Here is a 24158-nt window from a genome sequence, read left to right on the forward strand (position 1 = left end):
ATGCAGAATGGGAGTGACTGACACCACAACACTGAAGCTGTTGTTGTCACAGTGCCAGCAAGTGGTGCTGGACTTAAGCCTCTACCATGCACACAGCAATACACTTCTCCTGCTGAAAACATGTCATCAGGCTTTTGCCATCATTTTCAGTCTATTTTCTAGGGCCAGGGAGAGAGCTTGTCATCAGAACCTAGGACTTGCCCACCAAAGACTTCAGCAACCCCAGATTGGACAGGCACTGTCCTACCCCAGAGCTCAGTGGAGTTCCTGCAGTGCCCATGAGCTAAGAGGATCCCACACTTGTCAGAGCTGAGAAGTGATCGTCCTTCCTTCCCTCCTTCCTTCCTTCCTTCCTTCCTTCCTTCTTTCCTTCCTTCCTTTTTTCCTTCATTCCTTCGTTCCTTTGTTCCTTCCTTCACCCTTCTTTCCTACCACCCATTCTTCTTTCCTTACATTCTTTCTTCTTTCTCTTTCATGAAATGTATATGAATGAAGTGCTTTCCTTCATCTTGGCAAAGACATAAGGTCACCACTCTCAGGAGCACTGGTCCTTTCAGCAGACGCAGAACCAGGACTCAGGATCCAACAAGAATCAGACACATAAAACAGTTACAGTCCCACTCCTTGAAACTGACAGCCATTCGGTAGAGACAGGTCACACTCTACATCCACAAACAAGAGTTCAGGGGGCTGTGTGTGTGTGCATATATTTGTGTGTGTGTGTGTGTGTGTGCGTGTGTGTGTGTGTGTGAGAAAGATTGAGAGAGAGAGAGAGAATAAGAAGGCTGCTCTGCTTCAGAGGAGGAAGCATGTGAAGTGTGAATTTCCATGATCGGAATGAACCTTCTAGAGGATAGGGAGGTGGGCTGAGCAGAGGTGCAGGACTGAACTCAACATGTTTGGGAGAAAAAGAAGAAAATTGTGGTGCAGCACAGAAGCAGTAGAAATCAAATTGAGGTGAAGTTGACAGGCAGTAGTAGATTACAGGAAGTGCAATGTGCTACTTACCTCTGGCACAAACAGGTACAGAAGAAGAGGAGAAGGAAGAAGACATGAGAAACCCTGGGCATTTGGAATAAAATATGGGAAGAAGTTTTCAGGCAGCTGCAAGTAACTTTAGGGAGGAAAAAAAGAAAGAAAAGGATGAAAAAGACAGAAAAAGGAGGAGTGGCAAGGATATGTCTCTGCATCAGTCACTCTACATGTGGAAGCTGCTGGCCTGTTCCTACACAGGCGCACAGAGCTCTGTCTGCCAATCACCATTACAACCATCCAAAAGGAGTTTTACATATTGTGCTTAACATTTTTCAACTTTTCTGATGAGGAAATTATTAGTAAATATCAGTATAGATGGTTAAGCGGAGGTTGGAATTTTCCCACTGGTTAACCAAGCTTGATACGGGCTCTGGCAGTCAGAGTGAGCAAGGCCAGCACAGGGCTCCAAAGGCTGAGCGTGGCCACCTCCTGCCTGGCAGTAGCTCTGTGAACCCTCAGCAAGAAGCCTGCTGCATTCAAGTCTGAACTCCTGATCTCCAGTTTTTCATCCATCACATGGAAGAAGACAAAAGCCAGGAGGAGAGAGAAAGCACATTCTCATGTGTTTGCTCTTTTGACTTTTTTCTATAAAAATTGTAGTCGCATAGAAAATAGACACAATGTAAACCATTAATCCCCCTATAAAGAAACTAAAAAAAGAAAGAAAGAAAATAAACAATGTTAGGTGGTATGCCAGCTCCCCCTGCCTTCTGCTTAACCATATGCCTATATAGGGATTGATTTGATCCCATTCAAAGCTTTGGTCTATTTACATAAATCACTTTTACATTTACATAAAGCACCACACTCCCTCCAGGGCATTGATGGTTTAGTGGTAGAATTCTCACCTGCTCCACCCCCTCTCCTTGTCACACCCTGATCCTCTCCTTGTCACACTCTGATTTTCACCAGTCACTTTTCTCTCCACCCTCTCTATGTCACATCCTGTTTCCACCCTACTTGGGAAGTATATATAAAGACAACATTGTTCGTTTTAGTTTAAGTTTAGCTTAGCTTGGTATAGATTGTGCTGCATCCTGCATGAATAAAGAGATACTGCGTACAGCTCAACCATGAGTCCCTGGTCGTCTGTTACCCGCCCGTGAAGCCAGCCCGGCGAAAACAACATCTGTCTCCCGTCAATGAAGCTCAGCCCGACAAGACAAAAGTCATAATCCTCCTGGAACCATCACTTGGTCTCAAAATACAGTGACAGTCGCTTTCTTGTGGGGACTCTGCCGATTCACTCAGCTGAAATTGTCACTATGGTTTAACCATATCACAGAAAATAGACACTGGGGAGTTGACTCAGACTCTGACAGTACCACCCATATTAGTCCCTTCCCATCTAGTTCCTGTGTCATTTATTCCCTCTTCCTAGCAGTTGATGGAGGCAGGGATGTGATGCCCCTGCTACACACAGTCACACACATACAGTCACACACTCACACATATACACACAGCCACACAGAGTTACACACATGTACACACACGTACACACACACACACACACACACACACACTCACACAGTTTTCCAAGGAATTGCTTTATTGAGAAGACCAGCCAAGGAACACACAGCTGTGGCTAGTACGAAGTGGGGTTTGGAGAGGAGTGGGCATGGGGGTTTAAGGGGAAAGACTCAGACAGTCATGCCCCTGGCTTGAGGCCTCTCCCTCCCTTGAGCTGGAAGAGACTGAGCAGAGGGAGGCTCTTCATCTTGGGGAGAGGGCTAGGCCATGGAACGGGGGTTCAGCATGGGGGATGATGTGCCTGGGGTCCTGGGGGCCGCAGGACACTTGGGGGTGGTTCCATGACACTTGGATTTGACGTAGTCATGGTACTTCTCCTTGTAGCTTTTCATGTTTCTTGTGAGGCACTGGGCCACAGCCCGGTCACACTCACACATCTGTGCCCTGCAGTACTCTTGCTGTGCTGAAATCAGAAGAAAATACACCCCAGAGTCGGGCAGTCAATTCTGTGGCCTCTGTGGGAACTCAAGACATACCGCTGACCACCCAAAGCTCCCACTGTGGGGCCAGCCCCTGTGCTGTGGACAGTGCCACTGATGGAGACAGACTCTACAAATGTGGCATCTGCTCTCACAGCAACGCTTAGCAGCTAAGCCATCAGAGTCCTTCCTGAGAGCACCGTCCGGCCCTGGATAACAGTCACGATGATGTGCAAGAACGCTGAGACCCAGGGCCAGGCCAAGTCATCACTGTGCAGCCCGTCTCAGCCCCCCAGGACCAGGACCAGGACCAGGACCAGGACCAGGACCAGGACCAGGCTGAGTCATCACTGTGCAGCCCTCTCAACCCCACTGGACCAGGCTAAGTCATCACTGTGCAGCCCGTCTCAGCCCCCTCCATTATGGTCAGGACTGTGTGACATGACTCTGTCCAGGGGCTCTACAGTATGTCTACTGGAGGCTTCTGGACATGACTTTCCAAAGCAGAGACATGGCCAAGGGGACATTTTTAAATGCGAGGTCACCATACTTGCAAAACTGCGTCATCCTTGGCATTGCACACATACTATGAGCAGTAGGAGCAGGAGGTGCTGAGGCCTGGTCCTAGGGGTCAGCATGAGGGCACCTGCATCCCCAGCCCTGCCTGGTCCTAGGGGTCAGCATGAGGGCACCTGCATCCCTGGTCCTAGGGGTCAGCGTGAGGGCACCTGCATCCCTGGCCCTGCCTGGTCCTAGGAGTCAGTGTGAGGGCACCTGCATCCCTGGTCCTGCCTTCTCACACACTTCTGCCAAAGATCACTGGGCCTCTCTGTATCCACAGCCTCTTCTGGGTATTTACTTCCACTGAAGGTTGCTGGATGCCCAGCCCTGGGAAAGAACATGAAGGACACATGCAGTCTGATTTTAAGGAACTCAGTTTGGGTCCTGATTGAACATTCAAGTTACAGTGTACAAGGACCTGGGTTCAAGCCCCCAGTCTCCACCTGCAGGGGGAAAGCTTCATAAGTGGTGAAGCAGGGCTGCAGGTGTCTCTGTCTCTCTCCCTCTCTGTCACCCCCTCCTCTGTAGATTTCTGGCTGTCTCTATCCAATAAATAAATATAATACCCCCCCCAAAAAAAAAGAAAGAAAAGAGGAAAAGAAAGAAAGAGAGAGAAAGGAAAGAAAAGAACGAGTGTATTTGGTGAGAGCCTGGCTTTCCCTGCTCCTGGGCCCGCTACCCAGGTCCCCTGAGCAAGCTCTTCAGACACCACCCAGCTCTCCTCCCCCTCAGGCCTGACTTTATCAGGGCTCTGTCCACACCCACATTCTCTGCTTCCCAGTTACTCCCAGCAGCCTCTAAACAGCGCACTCCTCACGGAGTGGCCCCCACAGGGTGGCTAAGTGGTCAGTGCTCCCTTATCTGCCCCTCCTCGGGTCTCAGCGGCCCTCTCGGTCTGCACTGAGGCCTCTAGCCAGAGCGTTGCCATCAGTGCACTCCTGGACACTCCTTCCTCTTTTCTGTCTTCCCTAGCTTTCTTTTCTTTCTTTCTCTATTTTTTTTTTTTGCCTCCAGGGTCATCGCCGGGTTTGGTGCCAGCACTATGAGCCCCTTACAGCATCAAGGAGGGTCGGACAGGGTTGTGGGGCTGAGTGTCCTTGGGGTTTTGTTTTGGAAAGGTCAGGACTGAAGGCCAGGAGCTGGAGTGAGCGTGTGAGGAGGATAAGGAAGAGGGGAAGTGGGGGCCAGGCGAAGGCTTCCCAGTTGTGCACACATGTCCTCAGCACAAGGACCCACACAGGAGTCTGGGTTCTAGCCCCCTCCCCTCCCTGCAGGGGGATCGCTGGGCTGGGTGCCGGCACCCCCGCCTGCTACACATCTCCTGGGGTCCAGAGGCTTCTTCAACTTAGCATCCTCTGAACAGACTGCTTCTCCCCTCATCCATCACCCAGCTCCCTCTTCCTGGCATCTCCTCAGTCAGTGCTCAGCTGCCCCTTCCATGCTGACACAAGCACTCCCCCAGCTGAGCTTCACATCCATCAAGCTTTTGTGGTGGTCCCGGGGCTCGAACCTGGGACCACAGAGCCTCAGGTCCGGGTCCTTTACATCCTCACTATTCTGTCTCCCAGTTAGTATTTGAACTGTCCTGGAGGATGTGAGGGGCACTGTCCTGTCTCTCTCTCCCCCCTCTCCCTCCCTCTTTCTCCCTCTCTATTTCTCTCTCTCCCTCTCTCTCCTTCTCTCTCTCCCTCCCTCTTTCTCTCTCCCCCTCCCTCTCTTTCTCTCTCCCTCCCTCTTCCTCCCTCTCTCCCCCCTCTCTCCTTCTCTCTCTTTCCCTCCCTTCTCTCTCTCTCCCTCCCTCCTCTCTCTCTCTCTCTCTCTCTCTCTCCCTCTCTGCGTCTCAGCACAGTGCCAGCTACACACAGACTCCATGCACAGGCAGGGATGAAAGGGTGGAGCTGAAGGCTGCCTCCTTACCACAGATGAGCTGTCTGTCTTTGAAGTCAATAACATACTCCAGCTGCTCTATCCTGCACCCCTTCTTGTGCAGACGGTAATAGCAGCAGACGTGGTGGAAGCAGCACCTGCAGGAAAACATCCTGTGGCTGGGGTGTGGATCAGCAGGACCCAGCAGACCCACCATCCCTTGGACTCATCCCAGGGTGGGGATCCAGTGGCCGGGAATGACCAGGAGTGGGTTTCCCGGAGCCTGAGGCTTCTGTGCTGGGCGCCTGGACTCTGGGGGGCGGCCACTGTCTGTCCCTGCAGAGCCCAGGCTGGCTGGGGCCCTCAGGAGCAGTGAGGAGGAGGAGGACTTGGGGAGGGGGCTCACCTGTCCGTTTGATCCAGGGGGGGCCCTCTGCCTCCCCAGCCGCAGTGGCAGCCATAGAAAGCGTAAGTGTTTGTAAATTCCCTTCCCGTTTCCTTCAAGACCATCTTCCACAGATTCCACGGTATCCGAAAGGCATGCAGCAGGTCTGGAAGGAAATCCCCAGGGATGGTGTCAGGGGACCCCGCGCACCCCATCTTCCTGCTGCCTCCCCACTGTGGTGGGCTCTCCTGCAAGAGGGAAGCCTGCAGCGGTGGGAGATGATAAATAACCAGGTGACGGGAGCTGTCCTCTCCACGGACTGCCCCTAAGTCTGGGTCAGTTCTTTTTTATTTTAACTTAACTAATTAATTAATTATTGGATAGAGACAGAGAGAAATTGAGAGGGGAGTGGGAGATTGAAAGGAGACAGAGAGACACCTGCAGCCCTGCTTCACTACTTGCAAAGATTTCCCCCTGCAGGTAGGAACCAGGGTCTTGAACCCGGGTCCTTGTGCCCTGTAATGTGTGTGCTGAACCAGGTGTGCCACCACCTGACCTGTGGCCTGACTTCTTAACTGTGAGTGCTGTTCTCCACAGGAACTAAATGTCTTCATTAAAAAAATTTTTTTTTAATTTCTTTATTATTGGATAGAGACAGAGAGAAATTGAGAGGGGAGTGGGAGAGAGACAGGGAGACACCTGCAGCCCTGCTTCACTACTTGCAAAGATTTCCCCCTGCAGGTAGGAACCAGGGTCTTGAACCCGGGTCCTTGTGCCCTGTAATGTGTGTGCTGAACCAGGTGTGCCACCACCTGACCTGTGGCCTGACTTCTTAACTGTGAGTGCTGTTCTCCACAGGAACTAAATGTCTTCATTAAAAAAATTTTTTTTTAATTTCTTTATTATTGGATAGAGACAGAGAGAAATTGAGAGGGGAGTGGGAGAGAGACAGGGAGACACCTGCAGCCCTGATTCACCACCTGTGCAGCTTTCCCTCTGCAGCTGGGGACCAGGGGCTTGAGCCTGGGTCCTTGAGCACTGTAGTGTGTGCCCTCACCTTGTGTGTGCCCGCGTGGCCCTATCGGGGTAAGTTCTTACCGAAGGAAAGAACCATGATCAGTGCCAGCTGCAGGGAGATCCTCATGGTGAGAGTTCTGCGCAGAAGCACTGGACTCTTCTCTCGGGGGCTCTCCTGCTCCCGTGGGACACACAGGGGAAGGGGTGTCCCAGGGTGGGCACAGGCAGGGGGCTCACTCCCAGACAGTGTCCAAGGTGTCACCCTGCTGACACAGAGAACACAGAAGAGCACGTGTGCAGACTCCCGGCCACCCCAGCTCACAGACGTTCTCATAGGTCAGAGCTGAGCAGCCGTCGAGGGAGTTCGGCTCCATGGGGCAGTCGTGCTGGGCCACGGTGCCCGTGAGCTCCCACCCGAATACTGTGCCATCACAGACTCAGCACAGCACCTGCTCTTTGTGCTTTCCCTGCTCCGGGTATGCACAGTCTCGAGAGAAGCGGCGGAAGCACTCCTGAGCTCCCACCAGGGCAGACTCTGTTCTGAGCACCTTCTGCCATTACCTCACACGCTCTGACCTGGTGCAGGCTCGGCTGCAGTCACGGGCCTACGGAGGGGCAGCCACCCAGACACCAAGAAGCGACATTACCTCCTCTCACCAAGGAGCCAAGAGCTTGGTATTTACCTTCACAGAAACGCCAAGTGGAGAGGCTGGGAGGTGGCACACCCCGCTAAGCAAGTACTAAGTCACAGGCCTGCCTGAGGATTTGGGTTCAAGCCCTGGCTCCCCACCTGCAGAGGGGTCACCTCACAAGCGGTGAGGCAGGTCTGCAGGTGTCTCTCTACCTCCCTCCCCTCTCAATTTCTCTCTGTCTTATCCAATAACAAATAAATAAAAATACTGGGCCAGATGGTGACACACCAGGTTGAGAGCTCACACTACAGTGCGCAAGGTCCCAGGTTCAAGCCCCTGTTCCCCACCTGCAGGGGGTCACTTCACAAGCGGTGAAGCAGGTCTGCATGTGTCTCTCCCTCTCTGTCTCCCCCTTCCCTCTCAACTACTCTCTGTCCTGTCCAATAAAACGGAAAAATGGTCACCAAGAGCAGTGGATTCTTACTTAGTGCTGGTTATCAAGCCCCAGGGATAACCCGAGAGGCAAAAGTAAATAATAAATAGATAAATGTCAAGTTGAGGCTCCAGTTTCCTTTAGACTCTGAACTCCTACTCCTGAAAGAAGCTGAGAGTCTTTGTCCCTCTGGGGAGAGGCCAGGCCCCCGTGCTGCTGTGGGCTGTGGGCTGTGGGCTGCTCTGCTCAGTGTTGGGGCCCTGGACTGAGGGAGGCCGGGGGCTCTATGCTAGGACATGTGGCATCTGGGAAGTGGGAGGGAATTTCATGGTGTGATTCTCCTCCTCCTCCCCTTCCCCTGAGAGTGTCTGGCCCTGGGCAAAGGCAGAGCTGACCTCCCTGGCCTCCTCTGAGCACAGCCCTGCCTCCTCTGCTCCCTAGGCCTCACCTCCTTGGAGACACAGCTGAGGAACTGTCCTCTGATCTACCGCTCTTTCCCCTGCAGCCTCAGGGACTGTGTGACTGGTCATTCACCTCACTGCTCCTAGTAACTGCAAGACCACACCTCCCTCCTTCTTACTTAAGCACTCCCCGGTCCTGGTTCCAAGACACTGGGCAGCCTTGCCTGTGGAGCTCACTCTGCCCCTCACAGCCTCTGGACTCGCCCACCTGGGAGCAGTAGTGGGGGAGAGAGTGAGCACAGGAAGGAGGAGAGAGACCACCTGCAGCAGCCCTGTCTACTCTTCCCTCACAGGGTTCCTAGAGCAAAGCACTGGGTCCCGAGTCACAGGGTGACTGTGTGGCCTACTCTGCAGAGGCCTGCAGGTCTGCCAGGTCTTCACGTGGGTGAGAGACACAACTGCCCAGTTATTTGTACAGAAGCTGCACAGCCTCCTCCCTGATGCCTGAAAGCATCATCAGGCTTCATCTGAAGACACACTGTGCCTGTCACAGCCTGTGCTGAATCTGAACTCCCAGGGTCTCAGGTGTGGCCTCCTCTAGGACACGGGGACTCTGGGTCATGGATGCAGAGTCACCAGGGGGCAATGTCCAAGATCACAGGCGTCCCCTTTGGGATGAGCAGACAAGCCCAGGTGCAGTCTCAGTGGAGCCTGAGCGGCAGTCAGAGGCCCGAAGGCTCCAGAGAGCAGTTGACACAGGTGTCCGGCAGACAGGGTTTAATAAGTGCTGTGACAGCAAACATGCCGGGAACACGGCAAATGCAGAGTTACGGCTGCACACAGGTCACTGCTTTTTACTGGGCTGCTGAGCACAGAGAGCAGCTGCTCAAACACACAGGCCAGTGAAGTCTGTCAGGATGGGAGGCCCCAGAGTGACACGGGGGGCAGGGCCCATGCTCCTCCTGACTCTGTGTCTTTAAACTGAAGACCCCAAGGCCCTGGATAACTTCCTCTTTACCCTCCTCATGTTTACTTCTCGATTTATTGATGTCTTTTAAAAGTGGGAAGGTGAGAGGCAGGGCAAAGGCTCAGAGGTTGAGAAGCCACTTTGCATGAGGAAACCTCTGGGTTCCTTCCCAGGACCCTATGAGTGCAGCAAAGACAGAGATGGGGACGGAGATCCAGCAGGGCGCTAGTAGGAGACCCGGGTCATGAAGAGTGAGCTGGACGAGTAGCTGAGGGGGGCAGGGACGCGCACCAGCAGCTTCCAGACGCCCCTTCACACGCCCACCACGTCCCGCACCGCGGCTCTGTCAGCAGCATGGGTCCCGCTCAGGCCAGCAGACTATCCAGCTCTTTTTAATCGCGAGTCTGTGATGATGAGAAGGCCAGGATCACGGAGCACGACCCACACAGCTCCCAGCACCAGAGCTCCTGTCCCTCCCTCCACGGGAGGCTCCCTGCTCTTCATCCCTCTGGGAGCCTGGACCAGGGTCTGTATGGAGCAGCAGGTGGGAGGTCTGGCTTCCATAACTGCTTCTCGTTGGTCATGGGCGTTGGCAGGTGGACCCACACCCCCAGCCTGACTCTGTCTCTCCCTAGTGGGAAACTACTGGGAGGTCACACTGGGGAGGCTGTCTGTGCTGTCTCCTCTTCACAGACACACTTCACTACATGCTTTTTCATTGCTGCTTCTCCTCTTATCTGAACCATTATTCTCCTGGAAGTCTGCACACACTCACACACTCACTCACACACACAATCACACACACTCACACACTCACACACACAATCACACACACACTCACTCATACACACAATCACACTCACACACTCACTCACACATACACTCACACACACTCACACACACACTCACACTGACACACACATACACTGACACATACTCATGAACACACACTCACACACACTCACACACACTCACACACACTCACATACCATTCACTGACACACACACTCACATACACACACACTCACACTGTCACATACACTGACACACACTCACACACACACTCACTTACACACTCATGCACACACACACTCACTCGCACATTCACACACAAACACACACACACTCACACAAACACACACACACTTAAACTCACTCACACACACTTACACACTCAGACACTCACACACATACTCACACACAAACACTCACACACACTAACACAAACACACACACTCACACTCACACACTCACACATACACACACACTCACACACAAACTCATACACACACTCACACACAGTCACACACACATTCACACACACACATTCACACACACACAAACACATACACTCACACACATACTCACACACCACACATTTCCCTCCTTCCCACGGCTTTTCTCTGACATGTCAGGCAGGACCCAAGGACGGTCAGCTGCTCCTTCTCTGTCCGCAGGGCCCAGAGGTGTCAGCAGCTGAGGCTGCGAGGGCCCAGTACATTTGTTTAGTTTCCGCTGGGTCTTCCCAGGTGCCTGACCGCTGACTATGGTCACATGACAGCCGTGGAATGGTGAGCTGTGAGTTGCCACAGTGAACAGCAGACACGGTGTGTGCTCCTTCAGGGTGGACTTGTCCCACAGGCTTCCACCTTTCATGTGTTCTGAGGGCACAGGGGTTCTCGGCAGGAGCTGGGCCCATGGGGCCTGAGAGGGGCGGTAAACAGGTTGCAAGCATCTCTCTCTCTCTCCCTCTTCTCTCTCTTTTTCTGGATGTCCCTATCCAATAAATAAAGATAATATAAAAATAAATTAAGAAGCGAGTGTATTCTAAATCTTAGTCCCAAAGGCCTCTCAGCCAAACACAGAGCTCTTCTCTGTTCCCATTGTTGTGAGTGGGCATCAAGGTGATGGTCAGACTATGGTGTCCCATGTCCTCAGCCAGGGGTGAGCCAGGCTCCAGAGGACACCGGAAATATCAAGATGTATTTAGCCATTGCAGCTGCGACGGGGAGAGGGGAGGCTGGCACCCAGAGGGTCCGGGCCAGGCATGCCGCTGGCCAGTGAGGATTCTCGGCACATCAACACACAGAGGGTCCTCCGTTCAGACACACAAGCACAGCTGAGGTGGGACTTTGCCTGAGGTTGCACAGGTGCTGCCCACACAGCTCAGGTCTCAGAGCAGCTGCTCTGCGGACGGAGCCTGACAGCTGAAGAGCGTGTGGAGGTGACTGACTGAGCCAGAGCTCTGTCAGGTGGAGGGCTTAGAAGGAAATTACGGCATTGCATCTGTAACACTTTACTAAGCAAAATCTGGGGATCACAGTTTTAAAGAAATTTTATTTATTTATTTATTTATTTATTTATTTATTTATTATGTCTTTGCTAGGGTTTCACTGCTGTGTGTGTGTGTGTGTGTGTGTGTGTGTGTGTGTATGTGTGTCTGTGTGTGTCAGTGGGTGTGGGTGTGTCCCGTCCTACGGGACCTTCAATGTGGGTTAACCTAGGAGAGGGAGTGAGGACAAGGAAAGAAGGGAGAGGGAAGGGGACAAGACACGCGAGAGAAATGAGGCAAGTCACGATTCTGATCAAGTCTGTTTATTAGCACCAAAGATGCTGTTTTTAAGGCCAGGGAAAGGGGGGGAGTTAGCAGCTGGGGACTGTTGATTGAAGTGGTGTGTTGTCATGGTGATCAGCTGTTATCTGGAAGGTCCTGGGTGATTCATGGGAAAGTGGAATTGGAAGACAGGAACTTATCTGTGAACAAAGACTCTGAGGTGTAAAGAAGCAGGAACTTAACTTTTAAGCAAGGCCAGTCTGTGAACAAAGACTCTATGGTCATGCCAATAGCTACCTTGAGGGCACATGTGGCTCCCCACATGTCCCCCTCCGATATATATATATATATATATATGGGTGCATGTTCTGATGTTTGGCGGAATTTATTTTGTGGCAGGGTGGACTGTGCCTGTCTTAGGTTGGGGATCAGCCTTCCGTCTTACCCGTCACTGGAACACCTGGTCATTTTTTGCCCAGGAGTACCAGGTGCCCTGTCTTAGGTTGACTGGATGGCGCTAGTTTCCCCTTACCCATCACTGGCTAGCCAGCCCTCTACATGGTGGACGTTCTGAAGGAGGGGGGCAAATCCTCCGCAGCAACTCAATATTCTGCCATGTCCAGCCTATGATAGTGAACTTGTATAGGTTGCATCTTTATGGCATCGATCTGTTGTCGCAAAAAGGCCATGAGCTTGTTAAGAATTATAGGACCTACTGTGAGCAGAAGAAGTAAAACAAGCAAAGGTCCCACAACTGAGGGTAGCCAGATAAGGAAGGGGGAATGTATCCATTGGTATGAAGAGGCAGGATCATATCTCAAGTCTAAGGGAAGCAGTCAGTGGATGTGATGTCTAGGGGAAGAAACACAGCACTTCTGGTCCTCTGGTGGTTGTCAGCGCCAACTGAAGAAATTTTTCTTCTTCATAGAGGGTCAGCTGTGGAACAAGCGAAACTAGGAGGCAAGGACCAGGTAGAGAAGAATTGACATGAAAATATAGGGTGGTGTTGCACCAAAACACAGAGGAGGTGCATACACATTAGAAATCAAGGTAAGGTTCCTTGTACATGAGGAATATTGGGAGAAAAGTGAGAGGTCAATAAACATGTAAGGATGAAGTCAGAGCCAATGGCTTTTGTATAAAGAGGAATTGAAGTCAGCAGTGGTAGGTCAGCAGAAAGAGAAGGCTTCATTGACACTTTAGCCAACTGAATATTGGGGGGTGCATTCCCCTTCTTTTTTTATTAATTGAGCTTAAGGGTTATAGTATAGGGAATATTGTAATATTACTCTATGTTTTAAAGGGAAAAAAATATATGGAATGGATATATCTATTGAAGTAAAACAGGTGAGCATATGGCTCATGTTTTTGAGCTTTTCCTTGTTTGAGCCCACATAAGTTTAGAAAAAGTACCAATTGAGAAAAGAAAAAAAAAGTTTTTGTTTATTAAACATGGGCAGGTGAGTTACATCAATCTGTTAGAGAGCATTGGCTTTTATCTTAAAAGTTTGAATAGCAGGATCTTAATTAAACAATGCAGGAGCCAGTAAAGTGCTCTCTGTAAAAAAAATGAGAAAAATTTTAGGATATGAGTGACTTTAGGAGTCATCACGCACCCATAAGTAAAAAAGAAAAATGTTTAGTTTTAAATCTTACCATATGAGCAGTCAGTTCTTCATGTGCATTTATAATTGATGATCTAATGGTTAGAATTGGCTTGAGTTCTTTCATATGATTTTAGAAGGCTCTTTATTAAAATATACCAGTATGTTATAGAAAGTCAATACCTAATGTGTTGATATGATAAAATGTTTACCATTTTTTAGCATTATTTTAAACTGCTTAGACATTTTAATCACACTATTATAACTTAGTTTACTAAGATCTTTTCTCATCACAAAGCTATCATGAGTAAGCATAGATATGAAACTCTTAATAGATTTTTGCTCTTAGAACTTTAATTTGGCAACTTAAAAGGCTAAAATAAGACCTCATAGCTTAAATGCTCAAAATAATAATTTTGTTAAATCAAGATTTGCCAAAACAAGTCTATCAGACTAGAAACACCATGTATTAACTTAATTTATCAAGAACAAACCTCTGACAGTGTCTTAAAACAAACTAGATAATTTTTTACTCTCTAAAAGAACTAATTAAAGTTTGACATGTAGAATCTGTACTCTCAAAAGCCAATTATTTGATAATAATTTTTGTAGTCTTTCTAAATAGGGGAGTTATCTAAGTAACAACTTTATCAGAAGGAGTAAGTTACTGTAAAAGCGAAGGTAACTAACTCATGAGTAAGATAAAGAAAAATCTCTTACCAAGTTTTAAAGTAAAAAGTTTTAACCGGAACATTTTTGTCTATATCAGACATAAAACTCTCTTAACTTTTTACCTAGTCTCTCTTATGTTTTAATATCTAGAGTTCTTTCTCAGGGAAACTAGGGGCACTCTTTTTGAATAAAATGCAATAAAAGGTTAGATATATAGCTCTACAGCCCAGGCCAGTTTTTTACATATCAATAACCTTTCTGCAATTTGCCACACAGAAGACATATCTTCGGTGTGTGACACTTAAAGAGGCTCTATTTGAATTTCAAAGAGCATAGATTTAAAAGTTATCTTTTTAACCTCCTGTAGCAATTCCTATAACCAGGATCTCTAAACCAAATTTAGTTTAACTAAATTTTTCTTTAAACTTTAAACAAACTCTAATTACTTAGAGAGTTAACACACATTAGTGACAATGTTTCTCAAAAGATTTATAGTGCCAAACAAACAACAAATTTTGTTGTGGACTAATTTCCACAGAAATAGTTTCTGCCTAAATAGGACATTATGGGGGCCCTCCATAATGTCCCGGAACTTTTTCAGCTAAATACATAGAAAATTTGCATATCAATTTGGAGGTGAAGAATACTTAAGACTTTTACTTTAAATCTTTAGCTGCCTTAGCAAATGAATTTTTACCTTTATGTTACCACATAAGAACTGTGTTGGAAACTCTCTCTCTCTTTTTTTTTTTTTTGAAATCACTTAAGCAATTTTAAGTAAAATGTTAAACTTTGTTTGTTAGGATCTTTGCTTATCACAAAGCTATCACACCCTTAGGGAAGCTATGAACAAGGGTGGGTACACAACTTAATCTTTCACTTTGATTTGGATAGGTAACTTAAAAGGCTAACATAAACCTTATAGCTGAAATGTTCAAAATAATTTTTTACTATTACATTTCTTTTAGATGACCATTTTACACTAAATAATTTTGTTGAATTGCATCTGCCAAATAAAAAATTTTATCAGGCCAGGAATAACATGTTTAACCCTTTTTTCCTGGCAAGGCCACTGCTATACCCAGACTGGGTTATTAGAAAGCCAGTCCAAACGTGGAATATGTTACAAACAGTGGCAGTTGGTATTGGGGTGTTGGTAAGATTTAAAATTCTCACAAGAGTGAGAGAAACTGCAGAGGCATCTTACCATGCCTAGAGATCTCAGAAAATCTTTAACTAATGAATTGATGCTGATATTAGTTATCAGAAGAACGAAACTGTCCTATATTCTAGTCTGGTAAAGGTGTGCCAACTCTGAGTTGGGATTTTTAAAACCACATTTAATTTAACTAAATCTCATTTAAAACTTAAAACAAACTTTAATTACTTAGGGTTAACACACATTAATGAAAACAAGGATAGCACACAGACTTAAAACAGACATTATTGGTGAAAAGGAAAATTTTCCCTTTGAAAAGCGGTTTTTGGATTTTTGGCTCACAGCAGCTCTCCCCCGCCCCGCACCCAGGAGGGGTGGGTGTGGCTATGGGGAATGATTGAAGTCTTTGCCAATCTGTAGAGCAGGAGCTCTATGCCATGATTGGCTGCACGGACGGAACAGATGGGCTTAGTTTACTGCCGTGCATGGAGAAAAATTTTTGCAAGTTCTTTTCTGGGTTAAGGTAAATTTTAGATTTTTAAAGAAACAAATCATTAAATTTCTATCAAAAGTGTGTGCTGGTTCTCTGATTAATAGCTTTTAAGTTAGAAAGAATGTCTTGTCTGATTTCTTTCTTTAAAGAATAGCTTGCTAGCCAGATAAGATCTCACTCAGAACTGGTTCAACGCTCTCCAAGAGCTCAGGTTGCCACTGAGCAGAGGAAAAAAGCTGGATCTTTTTGGCTGGCTAGTTTTAAGATTATTAAGCTGAGTGACTAACTCTTGGTGTTCAGTCTCTAATTTTATCTGTTCTTTTAATAAATTTACATTTGCCAATAAATCTTTGTTGTTATCGGTGGGTTGAGAAATAGGGGAGGGAGCTGAAGGAGGGGGCGGCACATAAGGGGGTGGTCGGGTTTTTGTTTCTAGAAGAGGTGGCCAGTCAGGATTATGGTAGCGTACTGCCTGATCATCTAGTGTTGCCCAGTCCTCATCAGAGAGTTTGCTATCTGATTTAACATGGTAGATTTTACGTGTCCTGGGCCGGGTAGTTTTTGTGGGTGTTGCAGGGGGAATGGCTTTGGTGGTTTTTTTATATTTAGGATTAGCTTTTATGTCAGAATTGAGGTTGGAATTAATCCAGGCCTCCTCAGTAATAGGGGATTTTAAAATATGTTTTGTGTTAGATTTAACAGACAAATCGTCTTAACTATATAAGGAAATTAAATCAGTGGGGATCATTGGGAAGTTTATGGACACTTTCTATGGCTCCCTGTGAAGGAGTAGGAGGTAAGCCCATATCTTTAGCTGGAAGATCTTTAGAAAGAAGGACTTCTCCCTTATTAATAAATTCTGTAATCTCTTGGGGTCGGGGTCTGACTCTAATTACTTCATTTATAAGATTTCAATAAGAAAAGGTAGTAACAGGGACTTTTTCCGGTCCCAAAAGGTCATAGTACTCTTTTATTGCATCGCCTACTCTTTTCCACCTTTTTTCATCAATAGATCTCTCTTGGGGAAGACATCAGAGAAAAACTTAAAAAACTTAATTAAATCTTTCTTTTTAACTTTTGTCCCTCACGTCTTTAAAGCATCCTTAAGCCCATCCACAAATTTTTCATGTTGACTCAGATCTTGTCCCATATTACTTAGTGGGGGAGGAAGAAAAGATAGACGAGAAAGGATATTGAAAAAGAACTGGCAGACAATCAACTGTGCTCACCTGGCCGGGCCCCTCGCAGGACCTTAAGGAGTCTTAGCTTAGGAGTAGCCGTATAAATCCCAGCCTCGGTCTCAACAGGTTTGAGAATCTCCACTGAGCTGAGACGACTCCACAGACACGCAGGTTGGGAGCCCAATTATGCCCCATAGTCTAGTGACCACCGCGAGGCACACAACATGCATACAAGCATTCATAACGAGGCATTCATTCAGTCAAGAGGGGGCAATTGCCTGTCTGGCCACCGCTACTAAAATGTCACAAGTCAGGCCTTCAGGAGTCACCGGAGAGTAGCTCCGGCCAGAATCCGTCAGTTGCACTGACAAGGACAATTTTTTCATGAATCGCCAAAGTGGAGAGAGAAAGAAAGTGTCTTAATACTCACCGCCTGAGTCCTGGACTGAAATCAGCCTTCTCTTTATATTCTTGGAGCACCTTTGTGCCAGCTAGCTAGGAATTTCCGCAGTTCTCTAATGAAGTCCTTCACGGGGGTCCCTCATTCCTTGGGGCATGTTGCAGCGCCATCTGTCCCGTCCCATGGGACCTTCAACGTGGATTAACCTAGGAGAGGGAGTGAGGACAAGGAAAGAAGGGAGAGGGAAGGGGACAAGACACGCGAGAGAAATGAGACAAGTCAAGATTCTGATCAAGTCTGTTTATTAGCACCAAAGATGCTGTTTTTAAGGCCAGGGTAAGGGGGGAGTTAGCAGCTGGGGACTGTTGATTGAAGTGGTGTGTTGTCATGGTGATCAGCTGTTATCTGGAAGGTCCTGGGTGATTCATGGGGAAGTGGAATTGGGAGACAGGAACTTATCTTGTCTGTGAACAAAGACTCTGAGGTGTAAAGAAGCAGGAACTTACCTTTTAAGCAAGGCCAGTCTGTAAACAAAGACTCTATGGTCATGCCAATAGCAACCTTGAGGGCACATGTGGCTCCCCACATGGGTGGACACAGAGAGAGGGAGAGAGAGGGAGAGAGAGAGACAGGGGAGACTGCAGTGCCTTAGTATTGCTGTGTAGGTGGTAGCATGGACTTGAACCCAGCCTGCCAAGTGCCTTCCTAGGATGCCTTTCTCACCACCTCTCACCTGCCTGTCTTTTCAGGAAACCTTAAAGGAGGAAGAATTGGTCGAGATGTGCCGATTATGTGTCATTCTTTTCTGCTTGTTTCTGGTCTATCAGGAACCACTGGAAACAGCATGACAGAGGTGGGCGGGCAGACTTGGGCGGAGATTTGCCGTGGACGCAAGGTCCATGTGGTCCTCCCAGCTGCAGCTGGCAACCAACATGACAGAGTGTGGACTCTCGGACCCCAGCGCACAGCTTCTGAACCCAAAGATACTCGGCAAAGAGCCAGCAGATGATTCTGACTCAGCACAGAGGACACTGCTTGAACCGGGGCATAAGGAGACTGTAAAAGACATTAAAGGGAGGAAAGGCTCTTGGGTTTCCAGTTGAGACTGAGACGGTGGAGAGGCCATGAAGTGAGGACAGCTGGTGAGCCGAGTTGCTGGGTACTTGTCCCCAGGGGAAATGGTAGTCTCTTTGGTCTGACACGCTCGCACGGGCTCTTCTCTGATCTTATCTCAAGTTGCAGGCAGCCAAACGCCCACCACGTGGTCAAGAATGCAGCCTGTCAGGACACTGGCTTGAAGCTGCATGCTGGTGAGTGGTGTCTGAACAGAGGCATGAGGGAGAGACCTACATCTTAGGAGAAAGGAGAGAAAGCGAATATTTAGTTCAGCCTCATCCTGGGACTGGAGGACTGGGAGGTGATCCATCTCAAATGAGAAGCTTTTAAAAAAATTGCCATTTGGGGAGTTGGGCCGTAGCACCACAGGTTAAGCGCATGTGGCGCAAAGTGCAAGGACCGGCTTAAGGATCCCAGTTCGAGCCCCCGGCTCCCCACCTGCAGGAGAGTCGCTTCACAGGCGGTGAAGCAGGTCTGCGGGTGTCTGTCTTTCTCTCCCCTTCTCTGTCTTCCCCTCCTCTCTCCATTTCTCTCTGTCCTATCCAACAATGACAACATCAATAGCAACAATAATAACTACAACAATAAAACAACAAGGGCAACAAAAGGGTATAAATAAATAAAATAAATTTTTTAAAAAATTGTCATTTGAGGGGCCGAGTGGTGGCACACCTGGTTGAGCGCACACATTATAATGTGCAAGGACCCAGGTTCAAGCCAACCTGCAGTTTTTTCCCCCACCTGCAGGGGGAAAGCTTCACAAATGGTGAAGCAGGGCTGTAGGTGTCTCTCTGTCTCTCACCCTCTCTATCCCTCCCTTCCCTCTCAATTTATGTCTCTATACAATAAATAAATAAAGATAATAAAAATTTTAAAAAATTGTAATTTGTTGGGAGTTGGGCTGTGGCACAGCGGGTTAAGCGCAGGTGATGCGAAGTGCAAGGACCGGCATAAGGATCCCGGTTTGAGCCCCTGGCTCCCCACCTGTAGGGGGGTCACTTCACAGGCGGTGAAGCAGGTCTGCGGGTGTCTGTCTTTCTCTCCCCCTCTCTGTCTTCCCCTCCTCTCTCCATTTCTCTCTGTCCTATCCAACAACAACGACAACAATAACAGCAACAATAAAACAACAAGGGCAACAAAAGGGAAAAATAAATATAATTTTTTAAATGTCATTTGTTACTAATAGTTTGTTATAAGACTGTGAGATGACAGGGTACGGTTCCCCAGCATACCCACCCCCAGAGTTCTGCATCCCCACCCTCTACCTCCCAAAGAGAACCACCAGCGTTCTCCCAAGTCTTACAATTGGCTTGCTTGCATGCGGGTCTTTCAAATGGGAAGCTTCTCACGTTGGTACTTGCTCTCCGAGTGTCTCTCTGCTGACCTCTGAACCCCTTGTGGAGCCATACATTGGAACTGACTGTGAGGCAGAAGTCAGAATTTGGAGTGGGGTCTCAGCTTCTGTTCTTCTTCTAGCATTTGCCCTTCTTCCGTAGCCAGTCAACAGCGACAGGTTGAGCCTGATGTCAAGTTTCGAGACCTCCTTTGAATCTGGAGAGGTGGCAGTCGTTGACTATGTGGGTCATAGTCTGTCTGGAGCCGCAGGGGCAGTTCGGGTCGTCTCTGGCTCCCCAGCGATGGAACATAGCGGCGCACCGGCCATGGCCTGTTCGATAGCGATGGAGGAGGGCCCAATCATAACGTGCTAGGTCAAAGCCGGGTTGACGCTTGCAGGGGTCTGTGATGAGGTGTTTGTTCTTGACCTCAGCTGACTGCCAGCTCTGTTTCCAAGAGTCTGGAACAGAGAAGTTCAGTGTAGGCATAGGGGACCAGATTGGGTGACGAGACGTCAAGCGTTGGACAGGGTAGGTGAAGATATCCGCGTAGATGGCAGGTCTGGTTGAGTGTAGACGTGGGAAATGAACTTAGATGATGCCGCATCCTGACGAATATCTGGCGGGGCGATGTTGCTAAGAACTGGCAGCCATGGAACCGGGGTGGAACGGCTTCTGTGAGGTGCTGTATCAGGAGGAGACTCAGTGGCGGGCAAATGACCAGACACGGGAACAGCGCTGGTCTGGGGGGAGACTGGTTCTCCATGGCACAGCCTGGCAGGTGAAAGAGAGTCTGTGCCACCAAGATCTGCCGCTCTGTTAGCACCTCATGGCTCCACAGAGCTGATGGAGTCCAAGTTCCACCCAACCAGAGTGTCCTGGGCCACGTCTGTAGGCTGTCGAATCAAGTAGGACAGGAAATTGGCAGCAGGCTTGTCGGAGAGGCCAGTGAGAGGCGATGAGGAGGTGTGGCTCAAGGGAGAAGCCAGTTTGTGGAGAGAGGATAAGGACTTTGCTCACTGACAGGCTGCTGGATTCCTGTCATAACAGGACTTTCTCCTTTAGAAGAATCCATTGAAATAGCTACGCCAACCTAATATATGCCACGAGCACCACCTTAGCACGCTTCACCTCAGACTGTGTCCAGAGATGTCAGGTGTGGAATGTCAACCTTTCAGCCTCATTACTCAGGTGAGACCTTTCCTTTCATAGTATTCTCTAATTCCATTCTGGGAGGTTCACTTCCTAACAAAGTCCCAAAACCTAGATGCAGACCAGGTCCCATAAGATAGGGCATATGTTCACATGTATGCAAAAATTAGGGTAAAATATATACCTGAAAGCAAAAATACACAATAGTATGCCGTGAATCAGTATAGGCAGCAAGCAATAAGAAAGACCTAAAAAGACACCATAAAGTTCCTAATGAAATAGTGTCCACTTAGACAGATACCCTCCTCACCTACTTCCTATTACATTACTCTCACTTACTTCAAAGCTAATTTTATTAAAATGAGGACTGCAAAAGCTGAATAAGGGCAAGAGACTGGCATACTTTAATGATGACTCTTTAGTCACTGTCAGGCCACTCCATCAGCTGGGGCCCTAATCGGGGAGTCCTGAGATTCCCACACAGACATGATGGGCCTAGACCTCAAATAAATCCCTCTCTCCATTGTTACAGGTCATTTCTATCAGGAACAACAAAATAGACCCCTTTGTGGGATGCCATAGGGCCTTGCCCTCAACTTTGATCAACAATGGTAGAGAATATTCCATCCTCTGAAGGGAGAATGGGTAATATGCTCTATGCTACACCTGAGGAAGATGGGTCCTGATATTGGGGCAGCTTGGAATGTTCCTACTCATGACCACAGGATGTGAGCTCAGATCTACAGGGATGCAGAGGCTACACAGGCTCCTAAGCTGAGTATGGGCCCCAGATCACATCAAATCAATGGGGTTTACAGTCAACAATATTTATATACCGTTCCCATATTTGGGAGCTACTCTCTTCCCTGATCCAGCTTTCTGGTCCTTTTTCCAGCCATAACATCATCTCCCCAGACAATAATTAGGATCCACCTGCATATCAGATTTCAGGCTCAGAAAAAAAAAACCAAAACGACAGTAGTATAATCATGGGCCCTTTGGAGTATAACTAAAACAGGCCTACTATCTATCTATAAAAAAAAAGACCCCCAACTCTTCATCTGCACTATTCCAGCCTTTAGGTCCATGATTGGTCAACAATTTGTTTGGCTTTGTATGTTAACTCTCTTTTCAGCCACCAGGTTCCAGAAGCCACCATGATGCCGACCAGACTACACTGGACAGACGACCCCACCAATGTGTCCTGGAGCCCTGCTTCCCCAGAGCCCTGCCCCACTAGGGAAAGAGAGAGACAGGCTGGGAGTATGGATCCACCTGCCAACACCCATTTCAGCAGGGAAGCAATTACAGAAGCCAGACCTTCCACCTTCTGCTCCCCACAGTGACCCTGGGTCCATGCTCCCAGAGGGACAGAGAATAGGAAAGCTATCAGGGGAGGGGATGGGATACGGAGATCTGGTGGTGGGAATTGTGTGGAGTTGTGCCCCTCTTTTTTTTCTGGTGAAGGCTTGAAGCCATTTTAATTTTTTTGAATTTTTTATTTATAAAAAGGAAACACTGACAAAACCATAGGATAATAGGAGTACAACCTCCATTTTGTAGATAGCTAGTAGGCATATTTTAGTTATATTTCAAAGAGCCTATAGCTATACTAGTGGTTTTGTTTTTTTGTTTGTTTATTTTTGCCTGAGCCTGAAATCTGATATGCAGGTGGATCCTAATTATTGTCTGGGGAGATGATGTCATGGCTGGAAAAAGGACCAGAAAGCTGGATCAGGGAAGAGAGTAGCTCCCAAATACGGGAACGGTATATAAATATTGTTGACTGTAAACCCCATTGATTTGATGTGATCTGGGGCCCATACTCAGCTTAGGAGCCTGTGTAGCCTCTGCATCCCTGTAGATCTGAGCTCACATCCTGTGGTCATGAGTAGGAACGTTCCAAGCTGCCCCAATATCAGGACCCATCTTCCTCAGGTGGAGCATAGAGTATATTGTCCAGCCTCCCTTCAGAGGATGGAACATTCTCTACCATTATTGATCCAAGTTGGGGGCAAGGTTCTATGGGGGCCCACAAAGGGGTCTGTTTTGTTGTTCCTGATAGAGATGACTGGTAACAATGGAGAGAGGGATTTATTCGAGTTCTAGGCCCATCATGTCTTTTTGGGAATCTCAGGACTCCCTGAATAGGGCCCCAGCTGATGGGGTGGCCTGATAGTGACTAAAAAGTCATCGCTAAAGTCTGCGAGTCTCTTGCCCTTATTCAGCTTTTGCAGTCCTTGCTTTGCCAAGGTTAGCTTTGGAGTGAGTGAGAGAACTGTAATAGGAAGTAGGTGAGGAGGGTATCTAAGTCTAAGTAGACACTGTTTCATTATGAACTTGATACTGACTCACTGCAGACTATTGTGTATTTTTGCTTTCAGGTATACATTTTGCCCTAGTTTATGGATGCCTGTGAACATATGCTCTATCTTATGGGACATGGTCTATATCTAGGTTTTGAGACTTTGTTAGGAAGTGAACCTCCTGGAATGGAATTAGAGAATACTATGAAAGAAAGGTCTCACCTGAGTAATGAGGCTGAAGGGTTAGTAGTCTATGCCTGTCATCTCTGGACACAGTCTGAAGTGAAGCATGCTCAGATGGTACTCTTTGCATTGATTAGGTTGGGATCGGCGGATGCAATATCATTTGGCCGGACTTGAGAGAAGCATCAGGGAAGTGAGCCCCACCCCAGAGGTTCCAGGATTGGGAGAAACATAGGCTCTATTGAGGAAACATGAGATTCCTGTTATCTTAGGGTTTAAGAAGACAATAGATAGTTATTTCAATATTCACATTGTTTGGCAGTTGGGTTAACTTTGAAAAATTCCTTTGTTAGGATTTGCTGTATCATACACACCCTCACCATATTTTATGTCCTTTGGCATTGTTTGCATAGAGCCATCCCACTGGTTGCTTCTGTTCTCCCTGGCCTAAGCTTTTGAGAGAGTCAACATATCAAAGATTCAGCCTATGTATTAAAAATACTCAGTCTGTGCTTTAAAAAGCTTGAGACATTCAGTTTTTCCCTCTCATATTGCTTAAACAGTGATTTATATGACTACAAATTAATAGGAGTGTACATAAACACCATCCCCACCACCAAACACTGTGTCCCCTCTTATCCTACAGTTTTGTCAATGTTTCCTTTTTATAAATAAAAATTTAAAAAAAGAACTAGCTACCCCCTAGGGAATGTTACCTTTCCAAGGGTTACCCCATGGTTACTATTAAACTCTTTTTC

General features: G+C 47.8%; 1 protein-coding gene across 1 annotated transcript; it reads right to left on the reverse strand.

The window, feature by feature from the left end:
• Window positions 1-2629: 2629 nt before the first annotated feature.
• Window positions 2630-8372, reverse strand: LOC132541158 (phospholipase A2, membrane associated-like). The gene is made up of 5 exons (XM_060200936.1): window positions 8327-8372; window positions 6895-7076; window positions 5818-5962; window positions 5463-5569; window positions 2630-2968 (listed from the first exon to the last, which is right to left on the reverse strand). Exons 2-5 carry the CDS (start codon window positions 6938-6940, stop codon window positions 2766-2768), a joined length of 501 nt encoding a protein of 166 aa, XP_060056919.1. The 5' UTR covers window positions 6941-7076; window positions 8327-8372; the 3' UTR covers window positions 2630-2765.
• Window positions 8373-24158: the final 15786 nt, after the last annotated feature.

Source organism: Erinaceus europaeus, chromosome 11, assembly GCF_950295315.1.
Source record: "Erinaceus europaeus chromosome 11, mEriEur2.1, whole genome shotgun sequence".
Classification (NCBI taxonomy): Eukaryota; Metazoa; Chordata; class Mammalia; order Eulipotyphla; family Erinaceidae; genus Erinaceus; species Erinaceus europaeus.

Bases quoted from the DNA above. Each gene is read 5' to 3' on its own strand.
- LOC132541158 (XM_060200936.1), bottom strand. From the start codon at position 6,940: ATGAGGATCTCCCTGCAGCTGGCACTGATCATGGTTCTTTCCTTCG. The intron at 5,963-6,894 runs GTAAGAACTTAC...ATTTCCTTCCAG, and splicing joins GATCATGGTTCTTTCCTTCG to ACCTGCTGCATGCCTTTCGG. The intron at 2,969-5,462 runs GTAAGGAGGCAG...TTCTGATTTCAG, and splicing joins AGACAGACAGCTCATCTGTG to CACAGCAAGAGTACTGCAGG.